General features: G+C 44.1%; 1 protein-coding gene across 1 annotated transcript in view; it reads right to left on the reverse strand.

Annotated features, from left to right (window-relative positions):
- Positions 1–14,544: 14,544 nt before the first annotated feature.
- The window catches only part of P2RX2 (purinergic receptor P2X 2), a 79,295-nt gene continuing 72,815 nt past the window's right edge, over positions 14,545–21,024 (reverse strand). Inside the window, exon 12 of the mRNA XM_073630997.1 lies at positions 14,545–18,629. Coding sequence (XP_073487098.1) covers positions 18,429–18,629 — 201 coding nt within the window. The 3' untranslated portion in view covers positions 14,545–18,428. The remainder of the gene's footprint in view (positions 18,630–21,024) is intronic.

Here is a 21,024-nt window from a genome sequence, read left to right on the forward strand (position 1 = left end):
CGTGGCGGCTGTTATCCTGTAGGGCGTCATATGACACCCAGTCAGGATAACTGAACCACCGCCTGGCCGTCATCTGCTATGGGCCGGGCGGGAAGTGGTTAGAATTACATTTTTTTTTTGAAGAAATAAAAAAAATGTGATCTCTGAGTCTGATGATATTTACCAGATTCACCCTTTAATAGTATATACAGTATATACCCTCTAATAGTGTATACAGTATATCTCTTCTGTCTGTTATTCTCAGAGTGGATTAGATATTTTGCTCTCTAACCATATAGTTGGTTATTTATATTTACCACTGCATAGAGATATTTAAGAATAAATTGGCATTTTTAAAACTTTACATATTAACTAAATTATACACCACACTTTTTTTTAAGGATTATTTTAACTGAAACAATAATCACTCATCGATTATGTAAATAATTGCAAGTTGCAGCCCTAGATGGCACTAATACGTGGCACTGATGACAGATGGCACTAATACGTGGCACTGATGACAGATGGCACTAATACGTGGCACTGATGACAGATGGCACTAATACGTGGCACTGATGACAGATGGCACTAATATGTGGCACTGATGACACGTGGCACTGATGACAGATGGCACTAATATGTGGCACTGATGACAGATGGCACTAATATGTGGCACTGATGACAGATGGCACTGATACGTGGCACTGATGACGTGACACTGATAACAGATGATACGTGACACTGACAGGTGGCACTGGGGACAGATGGCACTGACAGGTGGCACTGGGACAGATGGCACTGATATGTACTGTGGGCACTGTGTTTTATGTAGTTTTCACTCACAGATCTGCAGCACAGGTCGCTCTCCCTCCTCACACTCGGTCTCTGTGTGAGGAGGGAGAGCCGTCAATGAGAGATGATCTCATATATTTACACTTGAGATCATCTCCCATTGGCCACGCCGATCGAGTGTTAAATGGCCACTGTGATTGGCCATCTGTGATTGGCTGTGTCCAAGCGACACGGCCAACACAGATTTTCCCCGATGCGCACCCGTGGCGGCACGCGGGGAAGGAGTAAACAGGAGTACGTCTAGGGACGCCCTCCCAGCAATTGAGCGCCGTGCTGTAGCCGTCTTTCGGCTATAGCGCGGGCGCCTAGTGGTTAAGGGGAACCCCACGTACAAATATATAAAAAAACAGCGCGGGTTCCCCCCCAAAATCCGTACCAGACCCTTAGGTCTGGTATGGACTTTGAGAGGAACCCCACGCCAAAATGTAAGAAAAAAACGGTGTGACCCTTATAGTGGGGAAAATAATTATTCGATCCCCTGCAAATTTTGTAAGTTTGCCCACGTACAAAGAAGGCTCTATAATTTTTATCATATTTGTATTTTAAATGATAGAGACAGAATATCAACCAAAAATCAAGAACAAAGAAATTATACAAATATTATAAATTGAGTTGCAGTTCAGTAAATAAATTAAGTATTTGATACCCAAGCAAAACATGACTTAGTACTTGGTGGAGAAACCGTTGTTGGCAAGGTTTGCACACATCTCAGGAGGGATTTTGGTCCACTCTTCTTTACAGATCTTCTCTAAATCCTTACAGTTTCTTGGCTGTCTCTTGGCAACTCGAGTTTTCAACTCCATACATTTTCTATAGGATTGAGGTCTGGATACTGGCTAGGCCACTCCACGACCTTAATTAGGACTGTTGAATATAATCAGTGAATCAATGCATCACGATTCAGCCATTGGCTGTGATGGAGATGTCTGCCGTTTCTCTGGGGGGTGGGTGTCTGTGTTTTGGGTCGGTGGGGGTTACTGTGATAGTGTGATCTGTCTCTGTGGTGGAATGGTGGTCCCTGTCTTTGTGGTCGAATGGTGGTCCCTGTCTTTGTGGTCGAATGGTGGTCTCTGTCTCTGCGGTGGAATGGTGGTCCCTGTCTCTGCGGTGGAATGGTGGTCCCTGTCTCTGCGGTGGAATGGTGGTTCCTGTCTCTGCGGTGGAATGGTGATCCCTGTCTCTGCAGTGGAATGGTGGTCCCTGTCTCTGCGATGGAATGGTGGTCCCTGTCTCTGCGGTGGAATGGTGGTCCCTGTCTCTACGGTGGAATGGTGGTCCCTGTCTCTGCTGTGGAATGGTGGTCCCTGTCTTTGCAGTGGAATGGTGGTACCTGTCTCTGTGGTGGAATGGGGGGGGGGTCTCTGTCTCTGCGGTGGAATTGGGGTCCCTGTCTCTGTGGTGGAATTGGGGTTCCTGTCTCTGTGGTGGAATGGGGGTCCCTGTCTCTGCAGTGAAATGGGGTGGTTCCTGTCTCTGCAGAGGAATGATGGTCCCTGTCTCTGCGGTGGAATGGTGGTAAGTAAGGAAAAGTTTTCACACATGTAAGGTTTATTTTTGCCATCTTTGTCCCATTATGGAGATTTATACTTCACTTCCTGTCCCATAGCCAAAACAGGAAGTGAGAAGAAATCCCTGCAAATTAAAGCAATCTTTTGGGGACCCTAGTTCACCAGAACTACTGTACCCATTGGAAGATTTCCCTTCTATGACTTTTCTGGGGATAACCCAAATTATTTTATTTATTTTTTTTTTAACTTTCAATGTTAATGGTAAACAGGACAAAGAGAGAGGGTGAATCTCTCTTATGGGCACACAGACAGCAAAAAACACCGACAGATGTTCTAATTCATCTCCACGCCATCCAAAAAAAAGTTTGTCTTCATTTAAGGTTTAGACATTTATGGTAATGTTTACATTTAATATTTTCCATAGTATTTACTGTTCTAAATAAATACTGTTGTCTGCTGTGTTCACTGTTCAGACTTTACTACATGCAGGAAGTGTACTTTTTAAGAGCAGATGAAAATAAAAAATAGTTCTTCAATTTCTGACTGCTTAAATTTCTGGATAAAAAAAAACACGGGCACTTGGGCAGTAAGGATGGGTTCACACTTATGCGAATTGGATGCCGGTTTCGCCGCATTCAATTCGCACGACAGGAGATTGTGACCAGCTCTCTATGGAGCCGGTTCTCATATCTCCGTTGCGGCTGCGGAGCGGCTTGCACAGGAATGCTGTACGTCTTTGGCTTCGTTTCAGGGCTGAATTCAGGCACAAATTTGTCCCTGAAACAGAGAACAGGGACGCACCGGACCCCCTGCTGCGAGCTGCATCTGTCGGAGGTGTGAACCCAGCCTAATCGTGATGCATCGTGGAATGGAATCAAAGACATGATAATCGTAATCGAATCGTGAGACCAGTGAAGATGCGCACCCCTAATGTGCTTCTTCTTGAGCAACTCCTTTGTTGCCTTGGCAGTATGTTTTAGGTCATTGTCATGCTGGAAGACCCATCCAAGACCCATCTTCAGTGTTCTGGCTGAGGGAAGAATGCTCTTATCCAAGATTTTACAATACATGGGCCCGTCCAAAGGCCCCTCAATACGGCAAAGTCAAGTGTTCTAAGCCTGTACCTTTAGCAGAGAAACAGCCCCAAAGCATAATGTTTCCACCTCCGTGTTTGACTGTAGGGATGGTGTTCTTAGGGTCATAGTCAGAATTTTCCTTCCTCCAAACATGGCGAGTCGAGTTAATGCCAAAGAGCTCAATTTAGGTCTCATCTGACCACAGCACTTTCTCCCAATCCTTCTCTGAATCATTTAGATGTCATTGGCAAACTTCAGACAGTCCTGTACATGTGCCTTCTTAAGGAGAGGGACCTTGCGAGCGATGCAGGATTTCTAACCGTGGCGGTGTATTGTTTGTTGACTGTGGTCCCAACTGCCTTGAAATCATTCACAAACTCCTCCCGTGTAGTTCTGGGCTAATCCCTAACTTTTCTCATGATCATCCTTACCCCATGAGGCGAAATTTTGCATGGAGCTCCAGACTGAGGGTGATTGATCGAGTTATTTTGTATTTCTTCCATTTGCGAATAATCGCTCCACAATCAAGGTCTACAATCTTGTCCCTGATGTCCTTTCACAGCTCTTTGGTCTTGCCCATCATGGTGGGTTTGAATGGAAGAAGGAGATTCTGTGGACAGGTGTCTTTTATACACATAGAGTTGTCATTAGGAGCACTTTCTTAACCACTTCAATACTAAGCACTTCCACCCCCTTTCTGCCCAGGCCAATTTTCAGCTTTCAGCGCTGTTGCACTTTGAATGACAATTGGGCAGTCATGCAGTATCAGCCAAAGGGCCTGGTATGGATTGGGGGGGACCCCCACGCTGTTTTCTTTTCTTAATTTTTATTTGCCGGCAATTATTTTGTTTACATTCTGATGAGTCATCCGCTGTTAACCACTTGCCGACCGCCTAACGTATATATACGTCGGCAGAATGGCACGGGCAGGCAGAATCACGTACCTGTACGTGATCTGCCTCCCGCGGGCGGGGGGTCCGATCGGACCCCCCCCCGGTGCCATCGGCGGTCGGCATCTGACTGGGAGCGTCGGGAGGCGAGGGGGAGACCATCCGATCGTGGCCCCCCCCTCGCGATCGCTCCCAGCCAATGGGAATCCTCCTCTGCCTGTGTGTAGTTTCACACAGGCAGAGGATGTGATGTCATCTCTCCTCGGTCTGGCAGTTTCCGTCCAGCGCCGAGGAGAGAAGACATGTAAGTCCACACAACACAAACACACACAGTAGAACATGCCAGGCATACTTTACACCCCCGATCCCCCCCCGATCGCCCCCGATCCCCCCCCCAATCACCCCCCCCCCTGTCACAAACTGACATTAGCAGTATTTTTTTTTTTTTTTTTTTTCTGATTACTGCATAGTGTCAGTTTGTGACAGTTACAGTGTTAGGGCAGTGAGTATTACCCCCCTTTAGGTCTAGGATACCCCCCTAACCCCCCCTAATAAAGTTTTAACCCCTTGATCACCCCCTGTCACCAGTGTCACTAAGCGATCATTTTTCTGATCGCTGTATTAGTGTCGCTGGTGACGCTAGTTAGAGACGTAAATATTTAGGTTCGCCGTCAGCGTTTTATAGCGACAGGGACCCCCATATACTACCGAATAAATGTTTTAACCCCTTGATTGCCCCCTAGTTAACCCTTTCACCACTGATCACCGTATAACTGTTACGAGTGACGCTGGTTAGTTCGTTTATTTTTTATAGTGTCAGGGCACCCGCCGTTTATTACCGAATAAAGGTTTAGCCCCCTGATCGCCCGGCGGTGATATGCGTCGCCCCAGGCAGCGTCAGATTAGCGCCAGTACCGCTAACACCCACGCACGCGGCATACGCCTCCCTTAGTGGTATAGTATCTGTACGGATCAATATCTGATCTGATCAGATCTATACTAGCGTCCCCAGCAGTTTAGGGTTCCCGAAAACGCAGTGTTAGCGGGATCAGCCCAGATACCCGCTAGCACCTGCGTTTTGCCCCTCTGCCCGGCCCACCCAAGTGCAGTATCGATCGATCACTGTCACTTACAAAACACTAAACGCATAACTGCAGCGTTCGCATAGTCAGGCCTGATCCCTGCGATCGCTAACAGTTTTTTTGGTAGCGTTTTGGTGAACTGGCAAGCACCAGCCCCAGGCAGCGTCAGATTAGCGCCAGTACCGCTAACACCCACGCACGCACCGTACACCTCCCTTAGTGGTATAGTATCTGATCGGATCAATATCTGATCTGATCAGATCTATACTAGCGTCCCCAGCAGTTTAGGGTTCCCACAAACGCAGTGTTAGCGGGATCAGCCCAGATACCTGCTAGCACCTGCGTTTTGCCCCTCCGCCCGGCCCAGCCCAGCCCACCCAAGTGCAGTATCGATCGATCACTGACACTTACAAAACACTAAACGCATAACTGCAGCGTTCGCAGAGTCAGGCCTGATTCCTGCGATCGCTAACAGTTTTTCTGGTAGCGTTTTGGTGAACTGGCAAGCACCAGCCCCAGGCAGCGTCAGGTTAGCGCCAGTACCGCTAACACCCACGCACGCAGCATACGCCTCCCTTAGTGGTATAGTATCTGATCGGATCAATATCTGATCCGATCAGATCTATACTAGCGTCCCCAGCAGTTTAGGGTTCCCACAAACGCAGTGTTAGCGGGATCAGCCCAGATACCTGCTAGCACCTGCGTTTTGCCCCTCCGCCCGGCCCAGCCCAGCCCACCCAAGTGCAGTTTCGATCGATCACTGTCACTTACAAAACACTAAACACATAACTGCAGCGTTCGCAGAGTCAGGCCTGATCCCTGCGATCGCTAACAGTTTTTTTGGTAGCGTTTTGGTGAACTGGCAAGCACCAGCGGCCTAGTACACCCCGGTCGTAGTCAAACCAGCACTGCAGTAACACTTGGTGACGTGGCGAGTCCCATAAGTGCAGTTCAAGCTGGTGAGGTGGCAAGCACAAGTAGTGTCCCGCTGCCACCAAGAAGACGAACACAGGCCCGTCGTGCCCATAGTGCCCTTCCTGCTGCATTCGCCAATCCTAATTGGGAACCCACCACTTCTGCAGCGCCCGTACTTCCCCCATTCACATCCCCAATCAAATGCAGTCGGCTGCATGAGAGGCATTTTCTTTATGTCCTCCCGAGTACCCCTACCCAACGAACCCCCCCAAAAAAGATGTTGTGTCTGCAGCAAGCGCGGATATAGGCGTGACACCCGCTATTATTGTCCCTCCTGTCCTGACAATCCTGGTCTTTGCATTGGTGAATATTTTGAACGCTACCATGCACTAGTTGAGTATTAGCGTAGGGTACAGCATTGCACAGACTAGGACACACTTTCACAGGGTCTCCCAAGATGCCATCGCATTTTGAGAGACCCGAACCTGGAACCGGTTACAGTTATAAAAGTTAGTTACAAAAAAAAGTGTAAAAAAAAAAAAAAACACATACAAAAATATAAAATAAAAAAAAAATAGTTGTCGTTTTATTGTTCTTTCTCTCTCTATTCTCTCTCTCTATTGTTCTGTTCTTTTTTACTGTATTCTATTCTGCAATGTTTTATTGTTATTATGTTTTATCATGTTTGCTTTTCAGGTATGCAATTTTTTATACCTTACCGTTTACTGTGCTTTATTGTTAACCATTTTTTTGTCTTCAGGTACGCCATTCACGACTTTGAGTGGTTATACCAGAATGATGCCTGCAGGTTTAGGTATCATCTTGGTATCATTCTTTTCAGCCAGCGGTCGGCTTTCATGTAAAAGCAATCCTAGCGGCTAATTAGCCTCTAGACTGCTTTTACAAGCAGTGGGAGGGAATGCCCCTCCCCCCCCAACGTCTTCCGTGTTTTTCTCTGGCTCTCCTGTCTCAACAGGGAACCTGAAAATGCAGCCGGTGATTCAGCCAGCTGACCATAGAGCTGATCAGAGACCAGAGTGGCTCCAAACATCTCTATGGCCTAAGAAACCGGAAGCTACGAGCATTTTATGACTTAGATTTCGCCGGATGTAAACAGCGCCATTGGGAAATTGGGAAAGCATTTTATCACACCGATCTTGGTGTGGTCAGATGCTTTGAGGGCAGAGGAGAAATCTAGGGTCTAATAGACCCCAATTTTTGCAAAAAAGAGTACCTGTCACTACCTATTGCTATCATAGGGGATATTTACATTCCCTGAGATAACAATAAAAATGATTAAAAAAAAAAAAAAATGAAAGGAACAGTTTAAAAATAAGATAAAAAAATAATAATAATAAAGAAAAAAAAAAAAAAAGCACCCCTGTCCCCCCTGCTCTCGCGCTAAGGCGAACGCAAGCGTCGGTCTGGCGTCAAATGTAAACAGCAATTGCACCATGCATGTGAGGTATCGCCGCGAAGGTCAGATCGAGGGCAGTAAGTTTAGCAGTAGACCTCCTCTGTAAATCTAAAGTGGTAACCTGTAAAGGCTTTTAAAGGCTTTTAAAAATGTATTTAGTTTGTCGCCACTGCACGTTTGTGCGCAATTTTAAAGCATGTCATGTTTGGTATCCATGTACTCGGCCTAAGATCATCTTTTTTATTTCATCAAACATTTGGGCAATATAGTGTGTTTTAGTGCATTAAAATGTAAAAAAGTGTGTTTTTTCCCCAAAAAATGCGTTTGAAAAATCGCTGCGCAAATACTGTGTGAAAAAAAAAAATGAAACACCCACCATTTTAATCTGTAGGGCATTTGCTTTAAAAAAAATATATAATGTTTGGGGGTTCAAAGTAATTTTCTTGCAAAAAAAAATTATTTTTTTATGTAAACAATAAGTGTCAGAAAGGGCTTTGTCTTCAAGTGGTTAGAAGTGTGGGTGATGTGTGACATAAGCTTCTAGATGTTGTGCATAAAATGCCAGGACAGTTCAAAACCCCCCCAAATGACCCCATTTTGGAAAGTAGACACCCCAAGCTATTTGCTGAGAGTCATGTTGAGTCCATGGAATAATTTATATTGTGACACAAGTTGCGGGAAAGAGACAATTTTTTATTTTTTTTATTTTTTTTTGCGCAAAGTTGTCACTAAATGATATATTGCTCAAACATGCCATGGGAATATGTGAAATTACACCCCAAAATACATTCTGCTGCTTCTCCTGAGTACGGGGATACCACATGTGTGGGACTTTTTGGGAGCCTAGCCGCGTACGGGACCCCGAAAACCAAGCACCGCCTTCAGGCTTTCTAAGGCCGTAAATTTTTGATTTCACTCTTCACTGCCTATCACAGTTTCGGAGGCCATGGAATGCCCAGGTGGCAAAAAAACCCCCCAAATGACCCCATTTTGGAAAGTAGACACCCCAAGCTATTTGATGAGAGGTATAGTGAGTATTTTGCAGACCTCACTTTTTGTCACAAAGTTTTGAAAATTGAAAAAAGAAAAAAAAAAATTTTTTTTCTCGTCTTTCTTTATTTTCAAAAACAAATGAGAGCTGCAAAATACTCACCATGCCTCTCAGCAAATAGCTTGGGGTGTCTACTTTCCAAAATGGGGTCATTTGGGGGGGGTTTGTGCCACCTGGGCATTCCATGGCCTCCGAAACTGTGATAGGCAGTGAGGAGTAAAATCAAAAATGTACGCCCTTAGAAATCCTGAAGGCAGTGATTGGTTTTCGGGGTCCCGTACGCGGCTAGGCTCCCAAAAAGTCCCACACATGTGGTATCCCCATACTCAGGAGAAGCAGCTAAATGTATTTTGGGGTGCAATTCCACATATGCCCATGGCCTGTGTGAGCAATATATCATTTAGTGACAACTTTGTGCAAAAAAAAAAAAAAAATTTGTCACTTTCCCGCAACTTGTGTCAAAATATAAAACATTCCATGGACTCAACATGCCTCAAAGCAAATAGCTTGGGGTGTCTACTTTCCAAAATGGGGTCATTTGGGGGGGTTTTATGTCATCTGGGCATTTTATGGCCTTCAAAACTGTGATAGGTAGTGAGGAGTAAAATCAAAAATGTACGCCCTTAGAAATCCTGAAGGCAGTGATTGGTTTTCGGGGCCCCGTACGCGGCTGGGCTCCCAAAAAGTCTCACACATGTGGTATCCCCATACTCAGGAGAAGCAGCTAAATGTATTTTGGGGTGCAATTCCACATATGCCCATGGCCTGTGTGAGCAATATATCATTTAGTGACAACTTTTTGTAATTTTTTTTTTTTTTTTTTTTTTTGTCATTGTTCAATCACTTGGGACAAAAAAAATGAATATTCAATGGGCTCAACATGCCTCTCAGCAAATTCCTTGGGGTGTCTACTTTCCAAAATGGGGTCATTTGTGGGGGTTTTGTACTGCCCTGCCATTTTAGCACCTCAAGAAACGACATAGGCAGTCATAAATTAAAGGCTGTGTAAATTCCAGAAAATGTACCCTAGTTTGTAGACGCTATAACTTTTGCGCAAACCAATAAATATACACTTATTGACATTTTTTTTACCAAAGACATGTGGCCGAATACATTTTGGCCTAAATGTATGACTAAAATTGAGTTTATTGGATTTTTTTTAGAACAAAAAGTAGAAAATATCATTTTTTTTCAAAATTTTCGGTCTTTTTCCGTGTATAGCGCAAAAAATAAAAACGGCAGAGGTGATCAAATACTATCAAAAGAAAGCTCTATTTGTGGGAAGAAAAGGACGCAAATTTCGTTTGGGTACAGCATTGCATGACCGCGCAATTAGCAGTTAAAGCGACGCAGTGCCGAATTGTAAAAAGTGCTCTGGTCAGGAAGGGGGTAAAACCTTCCGGGGCTGAAGTGGTTAAGGAAGCAGCGGCCAGTTTGCCGGTCTGCTCCTTAACACCCAGCTATTCACTGGTATTTTAAGGACGGCGGCCGCTCACCCCTTGACAAAAACACTGCCTCTTATAAACCCTTCCGAAAACACTGCTGATTAATGTTTTTTATCTAGCGTTTTTTCCAACAGTTCTTTAAGCACCTACTGTGCATGAAAGCTTAATATGACAAAAACACTTTTTACAAACTAAAACAATCAATATTTATAAGTTTTCCGATAAAGTATAGGAGGGTTCCAATCCCTGTTAGGTTTTTTGCCATCTGTGTTCCTTTGAATAGATGTTCCTTTACTTCCTCTTGCATAGTCAAAACAGGAATTTACAGAAACTTTCTCGAAAGTTAGGGAATCCCAGGTTCACCAAAACTAGTCTCCCCATTGAAAGATTTACCCTCTATTCCTGTTCTGGTGACAACCCAAAATGTGGAATTTCTTTCACTTTTCCTCTTGCTAAATGCTAAATAATATGAATAGAGAGAGTGAATCTACCTAACAAGGGCACACACTGCAATAAAAACCTGACAAGTGTTCTAATCCCTCTCCACTCTGTCCAAAAATTAAAAAAAAAATGCATCTAATTATACTTTAAAGCCTAAGTTCACCTTTAGCAAAATTTTAAAAAAGACCCCTATGCAGTTCCAGATCCATGAATAGTACATACCAGCACTCCTCATTTTCAATTGCTGCATCCCATTGCATATGCAACAGTGGGGGGGCTCTCTGCATAGATTGTTGGTCCCTCAATTCCCCTCTGCCATACCATTTGCAGGACCAGCTGGATGCTACAATTGTGCACCCTCAACATCTGCTCTGGCCCATTGAAACTGAGTGCATGTTGGGCAAATGCATGCATGTGTTTGCTAAGATGGGCATCTTAGCGAACATAATATAAGGTATGCAGGAAGTGGTAGCAACATAATACACACACAAACCCACTCGGGTTGAGGGACTGGAGTCTTTATTCAACCTTACCAACTATGTAACTATGTTCCTTCATGCAGCAGCTGGTGCGTGTCCTACAAGTAAAGAGATCTATCTCCAGTGATTGAATGGGCTTAAAAAATATAAAATTTAAAGTGTTTGTTAACCCATATAACACAAACACTGCAGGCAGAGAGGAGGGGGTGAGAGGGATAGAGGATAGCAGAGAGCAGGGCTGCGTATGACGGAGGGATGCACTCTGACCACGGTGGTCAGGGTTCAGCAGCAAAGGGGTACCCCTTTGTCAGGAATGCATATGCCCTCCCGCTGTTGGAGTTGTATGTGTAGTGTGCACACAAAGACCCTTTATTTTCCCAAGTTGCTTTATGCCCTTGCTTAAACCCTAAACTATGGGTCAATGACCATCTACTTAGTTAAAATCTTTTTATCAGCCTGTTGTTTGATTTATGCGTTGCTTACCTGCATTGCTTCAATACATTCATTTAATCTTCCACCAGTTGCTTGGCCTATTTCCTGTGTAGTTTTTTAGTGTAGCATACTAACGCTTAAGTTCCACAGGTGTGAGCGGCCTTCTACCTATAACCAGGTGTGTCAGTGGGGACTGAGCAGCTTTAAGAGTTGTGGCAGAACAGAGAACCCATCATTATCAGAGGCTTCTGTGGGGGTAAGTGCTACAAATAGTTTGTAAAAATACTGATGGTTGGCAACACTGATCCTATTCAACTCTGAGTAGACCAGGCATCACTAAATGGCGGACCACGGGCCGAATCTGGACCCAGTAGCAGCCCTATGCGGCCCGCAGCCTCGCCAAACAGTTGCCTGAGTGTTTTCTCCCCTCTGCCAGCTCGCCTGCTCGCCACTGCCGCTAAAATCCTTGATTACATGGGAGGCACTGCAGGTCTCTCCTTTACATCATCGCATCACTCCCCCTTCCTCCCCCTCCCCACACTTCCCTACCTTATTCACACAAGCCTGGAACGCTGCAGATCTGGACAAAGGGTGAGACTTTTCAAGTTACAAAGCAGGTGATTGGTTGCTAGACAGTGGGGCGGTCCCGGCAACCAATCACCCGCCTTTAATTTGAAAAGTCCCACCCTTTGTCTGGACCTGCGTACTTCCTGGCTTGTGTGACTAAGGTAGGGCAGTGTGGGGAGGGGGAGGAAGGGGGAATGCTGCGTTTATGAAAGGAACAGTCTGACTTTGTAATACCGAGGGAGGACTGTGATGGAGGGGGATCTGTGATGGGAGGTCTGTAATGGGTGTTTGTGATGGAGTGGGGTCTGTAATGGGGGGGTCTGTGATGGAGTGGGGTCTGTAATGGGGGGGTCTGTGATGGAGTGGGATCTGTGATGGGGGGTCTGTAATGGAGTGGGGTCTGTGATGGAGTGGGGTCTGTAATGGGGGATCTGTGATGGAGTGAGGTCTGTAATGGAGGGTCTGTGATGGAGTGGGATCTGTGATGGGGGGTCTGTAATGGAGTGGGGTCTGTGATGGAGTGGGGTCTGTAATGGGGGATCTGTGATGGAGTGAGGTCTGTAATGGAGGGTCTGTGATGAAGTGGGGTCTGTAATGGGGGGTCTTTGATGGAGTGGTGTCTGTGATGGGGGATCTGGGATGGAGGGGGGTCTTTGGTGGAGGGGGGTCTGTGGAGGAGAGGATCTGTGATTGGGGGATCTGTGATGGAGGGGGGATCTGTGTTTGTGGAGGGGGGTCTGTAATGGGGGTGGGAGGGGTGTGTGATGGGGGTGGGTGGGGTCTGTGATGGAGGGGGTCTTTAAAGGGACACGCTGTGATGGGAACCGTCTGTAATGGGTTGGCGGGTCTCTGATGGGTCGGTCAATGATGGGGGACTGTGATGAAAAAGGGAGAGATGTGTTGTGAAGGGGGGACTGAGGGCATAGATGTAAGGGCTTGTTCACACTTAGAAAAACACAGGTATCTACAAGGGCAATAGAAATCAATCATGACGTGCACAAGAGGCTGTGATGTGAAGCATCTGAGTCATCACCAATCTGCTACCCGGACCTCCGCTGGAAGAAAATTTTACTGACCGGACCCCCATGAATTTTGATTCAGTACCCCTGGAGTAGACCTTCTATCACATGACCCTTTTCTATATCAAGATCTCAAGTTGATGTCTTTGACAGTTTGTATTTAGAATTCTTCATTCTATTGCAAGGGCTTTTCAGATTCAACAACCAATACTATGCTGAATGTTAAGTTATCCTCAAAGATCTCTCATGGAATATGGGAAAATACATACTGTGGTTTGACATCTTTCCTGACTTCACAATTCAATTTGCCATGATTCTTTGTTCTTGTCCAAACTGATCTTCCCCAAGGTACTCCTTATGTTTCCCAGTGTTGAGTTATCACTTATCTTTGCTGTTACTCTCAGTTCACTGTATTTTATGACGACAAGGTGGTCCTCAGTACAATATTCCTGTTTTTGCCTAAGGTAGTGTTTTTCAACCAATAATTGGTCCATTCAATACTTCTGTCCTAAAAGCAAAGGGATATCACTTCACTACTGCCCTTTTTAGGGGTCCCAAAAAATGACCTGTTGCATTCTATCCAAAACTTCTAAGGCTTACACATTTCAAAAAACAGCCTCTTCTCTTTTTAGGAGCTCAACTAACCTGTGCTGGCCAGCTGCTGTTGGGCAAAAGTTAATGCTCTCCCTCTATGCTCCTTCCTATCCACAGAAGCTACTTATAAACTCATACAAAAGCTTTGTAATGCTCTGGGGCTTGCCCTGTCAACCATACTCCTAATGCCGCGTACACACGACCGGACTTTAAGGCATACTTTGTCCTGCGGACTTTTCAACGGACTTTATGAATAAACGGACTTGCCTACACACGATCAACCAAAGTCCGATGGATTTGTACGTGATGATGTACGACCGGACTAAAACAAGGCTGTTCATAGCCAGTAGCCAATAGCTGCCCTAGCGTCGGTTTTTGTCTGTCGGACTAGCATACAGACGAGCAGACTTTTCGACCGGACTCGAGTCCATCAAAAAGATTTGAAAAGTGTTTCATTTCTAGGTCCGTCAAACTTTTGGGGAAAAAAAGTCTGCTGGAACCCACACACGATCAAATTGTCCGACGGACTCCAGTTCGCTGAACCAAGTATGCCGTAAAGTCCGGTCGTGTGTACGCGGCATAAGTCTTTGGGCAGCTTGTGTTAGAAAGACCTTTTCATAGATTCCCATGATGAACATATTAAAAATGAATTTGGATGAATTTTACAAAACTCAGTCTCTCAAGAAAGGGAACTATAAATATCAAGCTTACTGATACATCTTGCTAATTATAATATAAAACGCTACAAGTAAATAATTACTATTACTGTTTTTATTTAATAAATATTCAGATGCAGTTTTAGTAACAATTGTATTAATCCATATAAATATCTTCCCACAGACAACACAGTTATCCACAACTATTTCTTAAAGTTCACCAATATCAAAGTACAATGCAGTTTTTGCCTAAAACGCTACCAAAAGCAATAGCTCAGTCTTAATACTAACATGATATCAAAGGTATAGAATTACACTATTGATACTGTAGCATTTATAGAAAAAGCTCATTTTATAACTTTAGATACACCATTTAAATTATGGTTTACAAATGTTCCTCTGTATATAACTGCTACTAGCAAACCAATGACATTGGTACCGACGTCCTAATATATGCAGAGTAAACTGATTTCCAAAAAAAAATCAAAAAAAAAAAAAAAAAGAGTTCCTTTATAACCCCATTGTGCAATATTAAAGGCATTTCCCAATATGGAAAGCGTTACTAAGGCTGGGAACTGCAGCTTACCCTTGCAGAATAAATGTCTCACCATAACACTCAATAACTCCTCACACGTGACACTGTGCTGATTTACAAACACGGGAAAAAGAAAGCTAGAGCAAATGTGAAGAAGTTGCACTTAGCAACCAATTAGAATTTTTTAAAAATTTTCCAACAGAATGAAAGGTAAATCCTGATTGGTTGCTCTACCTGCCTTCGCTGTGGTTTAAGTAAATCAGCCCCACTGAAAGTCAGCAGATGGATTGCTAACATTTGTGAACAAATGACAGAAGTATTGTTCTCTGCTTCTGTCCAGGTCTGTCCATAAGAAATCTATTACTCCAGAATAGCATATACAGTATCTCACAAAAGTGAGTACACCCCTTACATTTTTGTAAATTTTTTTTATATCTTTTTATGTGACAACATTGCAGAAATTACACTTTGTTACAATGTAAAGTAGTGAGTGTACAGCTTGTATAGCAGTGTAAGTTTGCTGTCCCCTCAAAATAACTCAACACACAGCCATTAATGTCTAAACCGCTGGCAATAAAAGTGAGTACAAATTGGGCCCAATTAGCCATTTTCCTTTCCCGTTGTCATGCGCCTCGGGTGTGTAAATTTGGTGTTATTGCTCTCACTCTCTCATACTAGTCTTTGGACATTCAACATGGCACCTCATGGCAAAGAACTCTCTGAGGATCTGAAAAAAAGAATTGTTGCTCTACATAAAGATGGCCTAGGCTATACGAAGATTGCCAAGACCCTGAAACTGAGCTGCAGCACGGTGACCAAGACCATACAGCGGTTTAACAGGACAGGTTCCACTCAGAACAGGCCTCACCATGGTCGACCAAAGAAGTTGAGTGCACATGCTCAGCGTCATATCCAGAGGTTGGCTTTGGGAAATAGACGTCTGAGTGCTGCCAGCATTGCTGCAGAGGTTGAAGGGGTGGGGGGTCAACCTGTCAGTGCTCAGACCATATGCCACATACTGCATCAAATTGGTCGGCATTATCGTCCCAGAAGGAAGCCTCTTCTAATGATGATACACAGTTCATTGAGGGAATCATGAATGTCAACATGTACTGTGACATACTGAAGCAGGGCATGATCCCCTCCCTTCAGAGACTGGGCCACAGGGCAGTATTCCACATGATAACGACCCCAAACACACCTCCAAGATGACCACTGCCTTGCTAAAGAAGCTGAGGGTAAAGGTGATGGACTGGCCAAGCATGTCTCCAGACCTAAACCCTATTGAGCATCTGTGGAGCCTCCTCAAATGGAAGGTGGAGGAGCGCAAGGTCTCTAACATCCACCAGCTCTGTGATGTCGTCATGGTGGAGTGGAAGAGGACTCCAGTGGCAACCTGTGAAGCTCTGGTGAACTCCATGCCCAAGTGTGTTAAGGCAGTGCTGGAAAATAATGGTGTCCACACAAAATATTGACACTTTGGGCCCAATTTGGACATTTTTACTTAGGGCTTTACTCACTTTTGTTGCCAGTGGTTTAGACATGAAAGCAGAGTTCGGGCCGAAATATGACTTTTAAGATAAAAATACCCCTAGAATACTCATGCCTTGTGCAATGTAACAAAGGTATGCTGTAAACTATGCACAGCTTTTTTATTTGTGCAGCATTGTTTTCTTACTTTGTGAAGACCAAGATTTTCCATAGACGCCAATGTTAAATGTTACTGGAGCCATGCCATGCCAAGCTGACCAAGAATTTCTATGGACGCCAATGTTAAATGTTACTGGAGCAGTGCCATGCCAAGCTGACCAAGATCTCCCAGGAGCCCATGCAAAACCAGAAATTACGTACGGCACCATGGCGGCTAAAGGAGGAAGTGAAATTAGATATAGGCATAAATCATGTAAGTGAACAGGAAAAATAAAAATAAATTGCCAATTCATTTTAAGAATGTGCATCAGTACTGCATGGTGAGGAGTGAAAAAATTGGGTGGAACTCCGCTTTAATGGCTGTGTGTTGAGTTATTTAGAGGGGACAGCAAATTTACACTGTTATACAAGCTGTACACTCACTACTTTACATTGTAGCAAGGTGTCATTTCTTCAGTGTTGTCACATGAAAAGATATAATAAAATATTTACAAAAATGTGGGGGGTGTACTCACTTTTGTGAGATACTGTATAATTTAATATTGTTCTGCTTTTTAATTTTTTTTTATATCTTGAATTAAACAACTCAGTGATGAAAAATACAGCCTAAATAACTGCCTTTTAATATAGACCCTTAACCCCTCTATATGGTAGATGCATTTGAAGCTCTTTCAATGACCATTTATTCTCCCAATTAGAAGATTACATATTTTCCACAGGCTGATCACTTCAGCATGTCAATGTTTTATCCTATACCTAGCTCAGTCCAAAACTGCATTTTGAAGAATTTTACTTTTGGTCAATGTTTACAATTCAAACATCATGTTGAATGTAAGGAAACATAGCATGTATTCAGAGAGTAATGACATCTATAATTTATTACTTTGCATGGAAGTTCATTATAGGCACTCTAATACCACAAGGAATCTTATAATTGATTTAAGTACACATTTCGGCACTTACAGACAAAAAGAAAGAAGTAAGGGAAGGGCAGTGAGCAAATAAGGAGGTAATGGAGGTAAATCTGAGACCACAAAGTCCGATCCTTATAATAATTACTGTGAAATCTTGTTATCTACTAAGAGAGATCATTACTCTTCACTTCCCTGCTCATGGATCCCAAGAGAGACATGGAGTCCAGTACTTAACAAAGAGAAAAGAGTAGAAGCAGAGTACATAAAAGGCTGTTTGATATAATATCATAAAAAATTAGGGAGTGAAGCCAGGGAACTGCAAAATAGAGGTCCTACAAATTAAAAACGCAAAACGATTACAAAAGAACATCAGAGTTAAAGGAAAACACAGGTTATAGTTGAGAATGAGAACCCCATGTATTATGTACTATGTATTCTGCTCTAGAAAGATAACAGGTGGCATGTCAAGATGCTAAGGATGGGACAGACCATTTTTTTTTTTAAATCAACCCTACTGTAAAATAGGTTATGGGTGTGAAGTTAGAAGAGAATTGTTTGAAAAAGAGAACTACGAATGGTCATCTCCTCTCATTAATGCTGGTGGTCCATTTTTAAGTGCACTATTACTACTGTCTCTCAGCCCAAAGGTTTACAGTATCCTTTCTCACTCATCTCTGTGCTCTTTCATCCTTATATCCAGCCCCCAATACTTGTTAAATAGTTCATTTTTCTCATCTGCAGTAAGCCTCCCTCTTCCACCTAAGGTTTATGAAGCCTTTTCAGACTCCTCAGCCTTTTGATGGACTGTACATAGCTCCGGTCCTTTTCCAAAATGCTTGCAATTTCCTGAGTTTTATGTAAATGTTTTCCAGTAAAACATTTTGGCCAACAGTTCCAGAGGCAATAGAGGGACTTGCTGTGAAATATCAGCTCCCAGGTGCAGACTCTGTCCTCTCACTCCATGCCTGTTGTTGTCCATTTTCCTGAGTGTTGCTTTCAACTCTTGGGCTGCTGTCCTTGTATGGAGGGTCATGATTAGTACAGAGAGATTCAGAAGAAGCTGGCGAGTCTTGCGGGGAGCTGACTGTAGTAACTGTTGCAGTATGGGTCTCCTCCAGTTTCCAGACCTGCAGTATAATTAAAATTTGAATGCTGGGTCTGTGTGAGCATTACATTGATAATTGTAGTTAACTGTAACCCAAAAAGTTTTCTGTTCTGTTCAATAGTTTTATTCATTTTTAACAAGTGGGTTAACAGACAAGGTTATAACAGAAGTTAGCTCACAAGGAAAGCAAAAATAAACGGTACATAAATAAGAAAAAAAAAAAGCGAGCTAACACAACAAGAGTGAATAAGCACTAAGAGTCCTGGAGATGTTCCCCACAACTATGGGGCATCCCCTGGACCAGAGGCACAGGGGCGCCTCCCCCCTGATCCCCCCTAATCTACATGTAGGGCGCCGGACGCATGGATTTAAGTGGATTTTTTTTTCTTTAGAAGAACATAATTAGAGCCTGAGGCTCTAATTGGCTAAAAAAAGGGTAGACTCGGGGCACGGAGCAATCATGGACTTTCTCGGAGCCTCGGGCCGCTGCTCTTATTAGATGGTGTTCGGACTGTGGCTGGAGGAGGACCTGTCATCTGCAGAAGATCGAGGTTAGTGCATACAGCCGTATGTGTCACTTGTCAGCTGGCACCAGGCTGAATAGCTGCACAGTGCCCTGTCTAATTAGCAATCTGTGCTGGTGACAGAGGAGCTGTGCCTTTCATTCGGGACCTGATTGCTGAAATTGGGGCATGGGCTGTGTTAAGTTGGGCATGCACGGATCAGAATGAAGAAGAAAGTGGGGTGCATGTGCCAGCAGTAGGCATCCCATCCTGCCACTGACCCCTGTCATATGTATACAAGTGGTAAAAGAGAATGGGAACTACTAATAACATTGTATACATTTTGTAACAGGTCATCTTCCAGTCCACTCTATCATTCTTCATCATGTTTCTATAACATGTTGGATCAGCAGGGATCTATGGGAACTGAGCATAAAATATTCATCTTTATGCAATATACATGATTACTGTACCAATACTTTGAGTCATATAGCATTGTGCAGCTCTGCCTAGATCTGCTGGCTTCAAATATAGAAATATATGTCTGTGACTGGCGATCAGTACCAGAATCTGGACCATCACTTGTAAATCTGAATTACCTGTCAGTGTCTCTGACATTTTATCCATGCCCATACTTCAACAACTGCCCCTTAACTTGTGGATGGAAATTATGATGTACATAAAGCACTGCGTCCTGAGTCCACCCAGTTGTGTGACAATAGCAAATTAATATTCGCTATTGTCTTCCTGATTCTTCTCCCGGCTAATCAGGAAGCCCAATCGGGTCTCAGAATACACTTCCTGTTCAGCTGGGAGGAGAAGCAACAGCCCCAGCTCTTCCTTTCCCCTGCCTCCTAAGGTTAGACCATATAACGCATCCTTCCCGTCCACCATCCGTCCGGGATCTCTTTGATCTGCAGGGAATCCCCAGTTCTGCTATTTTTAGGGAGATTGCTAGCAGTTTGTTTGCTGTTGCCCACCCCTCTGTGGGATTGCTTTTGAATATCCTGGATAGGGATGAGCCCGCGGTTCGAGTCAAACGTAAGTTCAACTCGAACATCGGGTGTTCGTTTGCTCGCAAACAAACCGAACATATGGGGCATTTGCGGCAAATTAGAGTGCTGCGGAACGCCCCATAATGCACTGTGAGTTCGCAGTGCATTGACGTCTGATGATTGGCCGAAGCATGCACCTGACCTGCATGCTTTAGCCAATCACAGCGCACTCTGCTGCAAGAGCCACAATTGACCAAAGGCAGAGTGCCTTTGGTCAGTCAAGGCTCAGGGAGACTAAGTCCACGCACCACACTATATAAGGCTGCTTACGTACATAAATATCGGCCGCGTATAGTGTGTGGACGGAGATAGATTGACCTAGATTAGGCAGGCAGGTTAGTTGGTGGTGTGCATATATATATATAATAGTCTAGTATTATATATATATATATATATATATATATATATATATATATATATATATATATATATATATATATACTCTGCATTTAGTGTAGACTCTATATTCAGTCAGTGCAGGCAGTGTAGTATATATAACACAGTGTATTGAAGTGGTTAAGAGGGACCCCGCGCCAAGATGTAAAAAAAAATGGCGTGGGGGTCCCACCAAAATTCATACCAGGCCCTTCAGGTCTAATATGGATTTTAAGGGGAACCCCGCGCCAAAATTTTTTTTAAAAATGGCGTGGGGGCCCCCTAAAATGCATACCAGACCCTTATCCAAGTATGCAACCTGGCAGGCCAGAATAGGGGGGGCGAGCGAGCACCCCCCTCCTGAACAGTACCAGGCCACATGCCCTCAACATGGGGAGGGTCCTTCAAGGGCCTCATCCCCACAACCCTTGCCCAGTGGTTGTGGGGGTCTGCGGGCCGAGGGCTTATCGGAATCTGAAAGCCC

The sequence above is a fragment of the Aquarana catesbeiana genome, linkage group LG01 (assembly GCF_042186555.1).
Source record: "Aquarana catesbeiana isolate 2022-GZ linkage group LG01, ASM4218655v1, whole genome shotgun sequence".
Classification (NCBI taxonomy): Eukaryota; Metazoa; Chordata; class Amphibia; order Anura; family Ranidae; genus Aquarana; species Aquarana catesbeiana.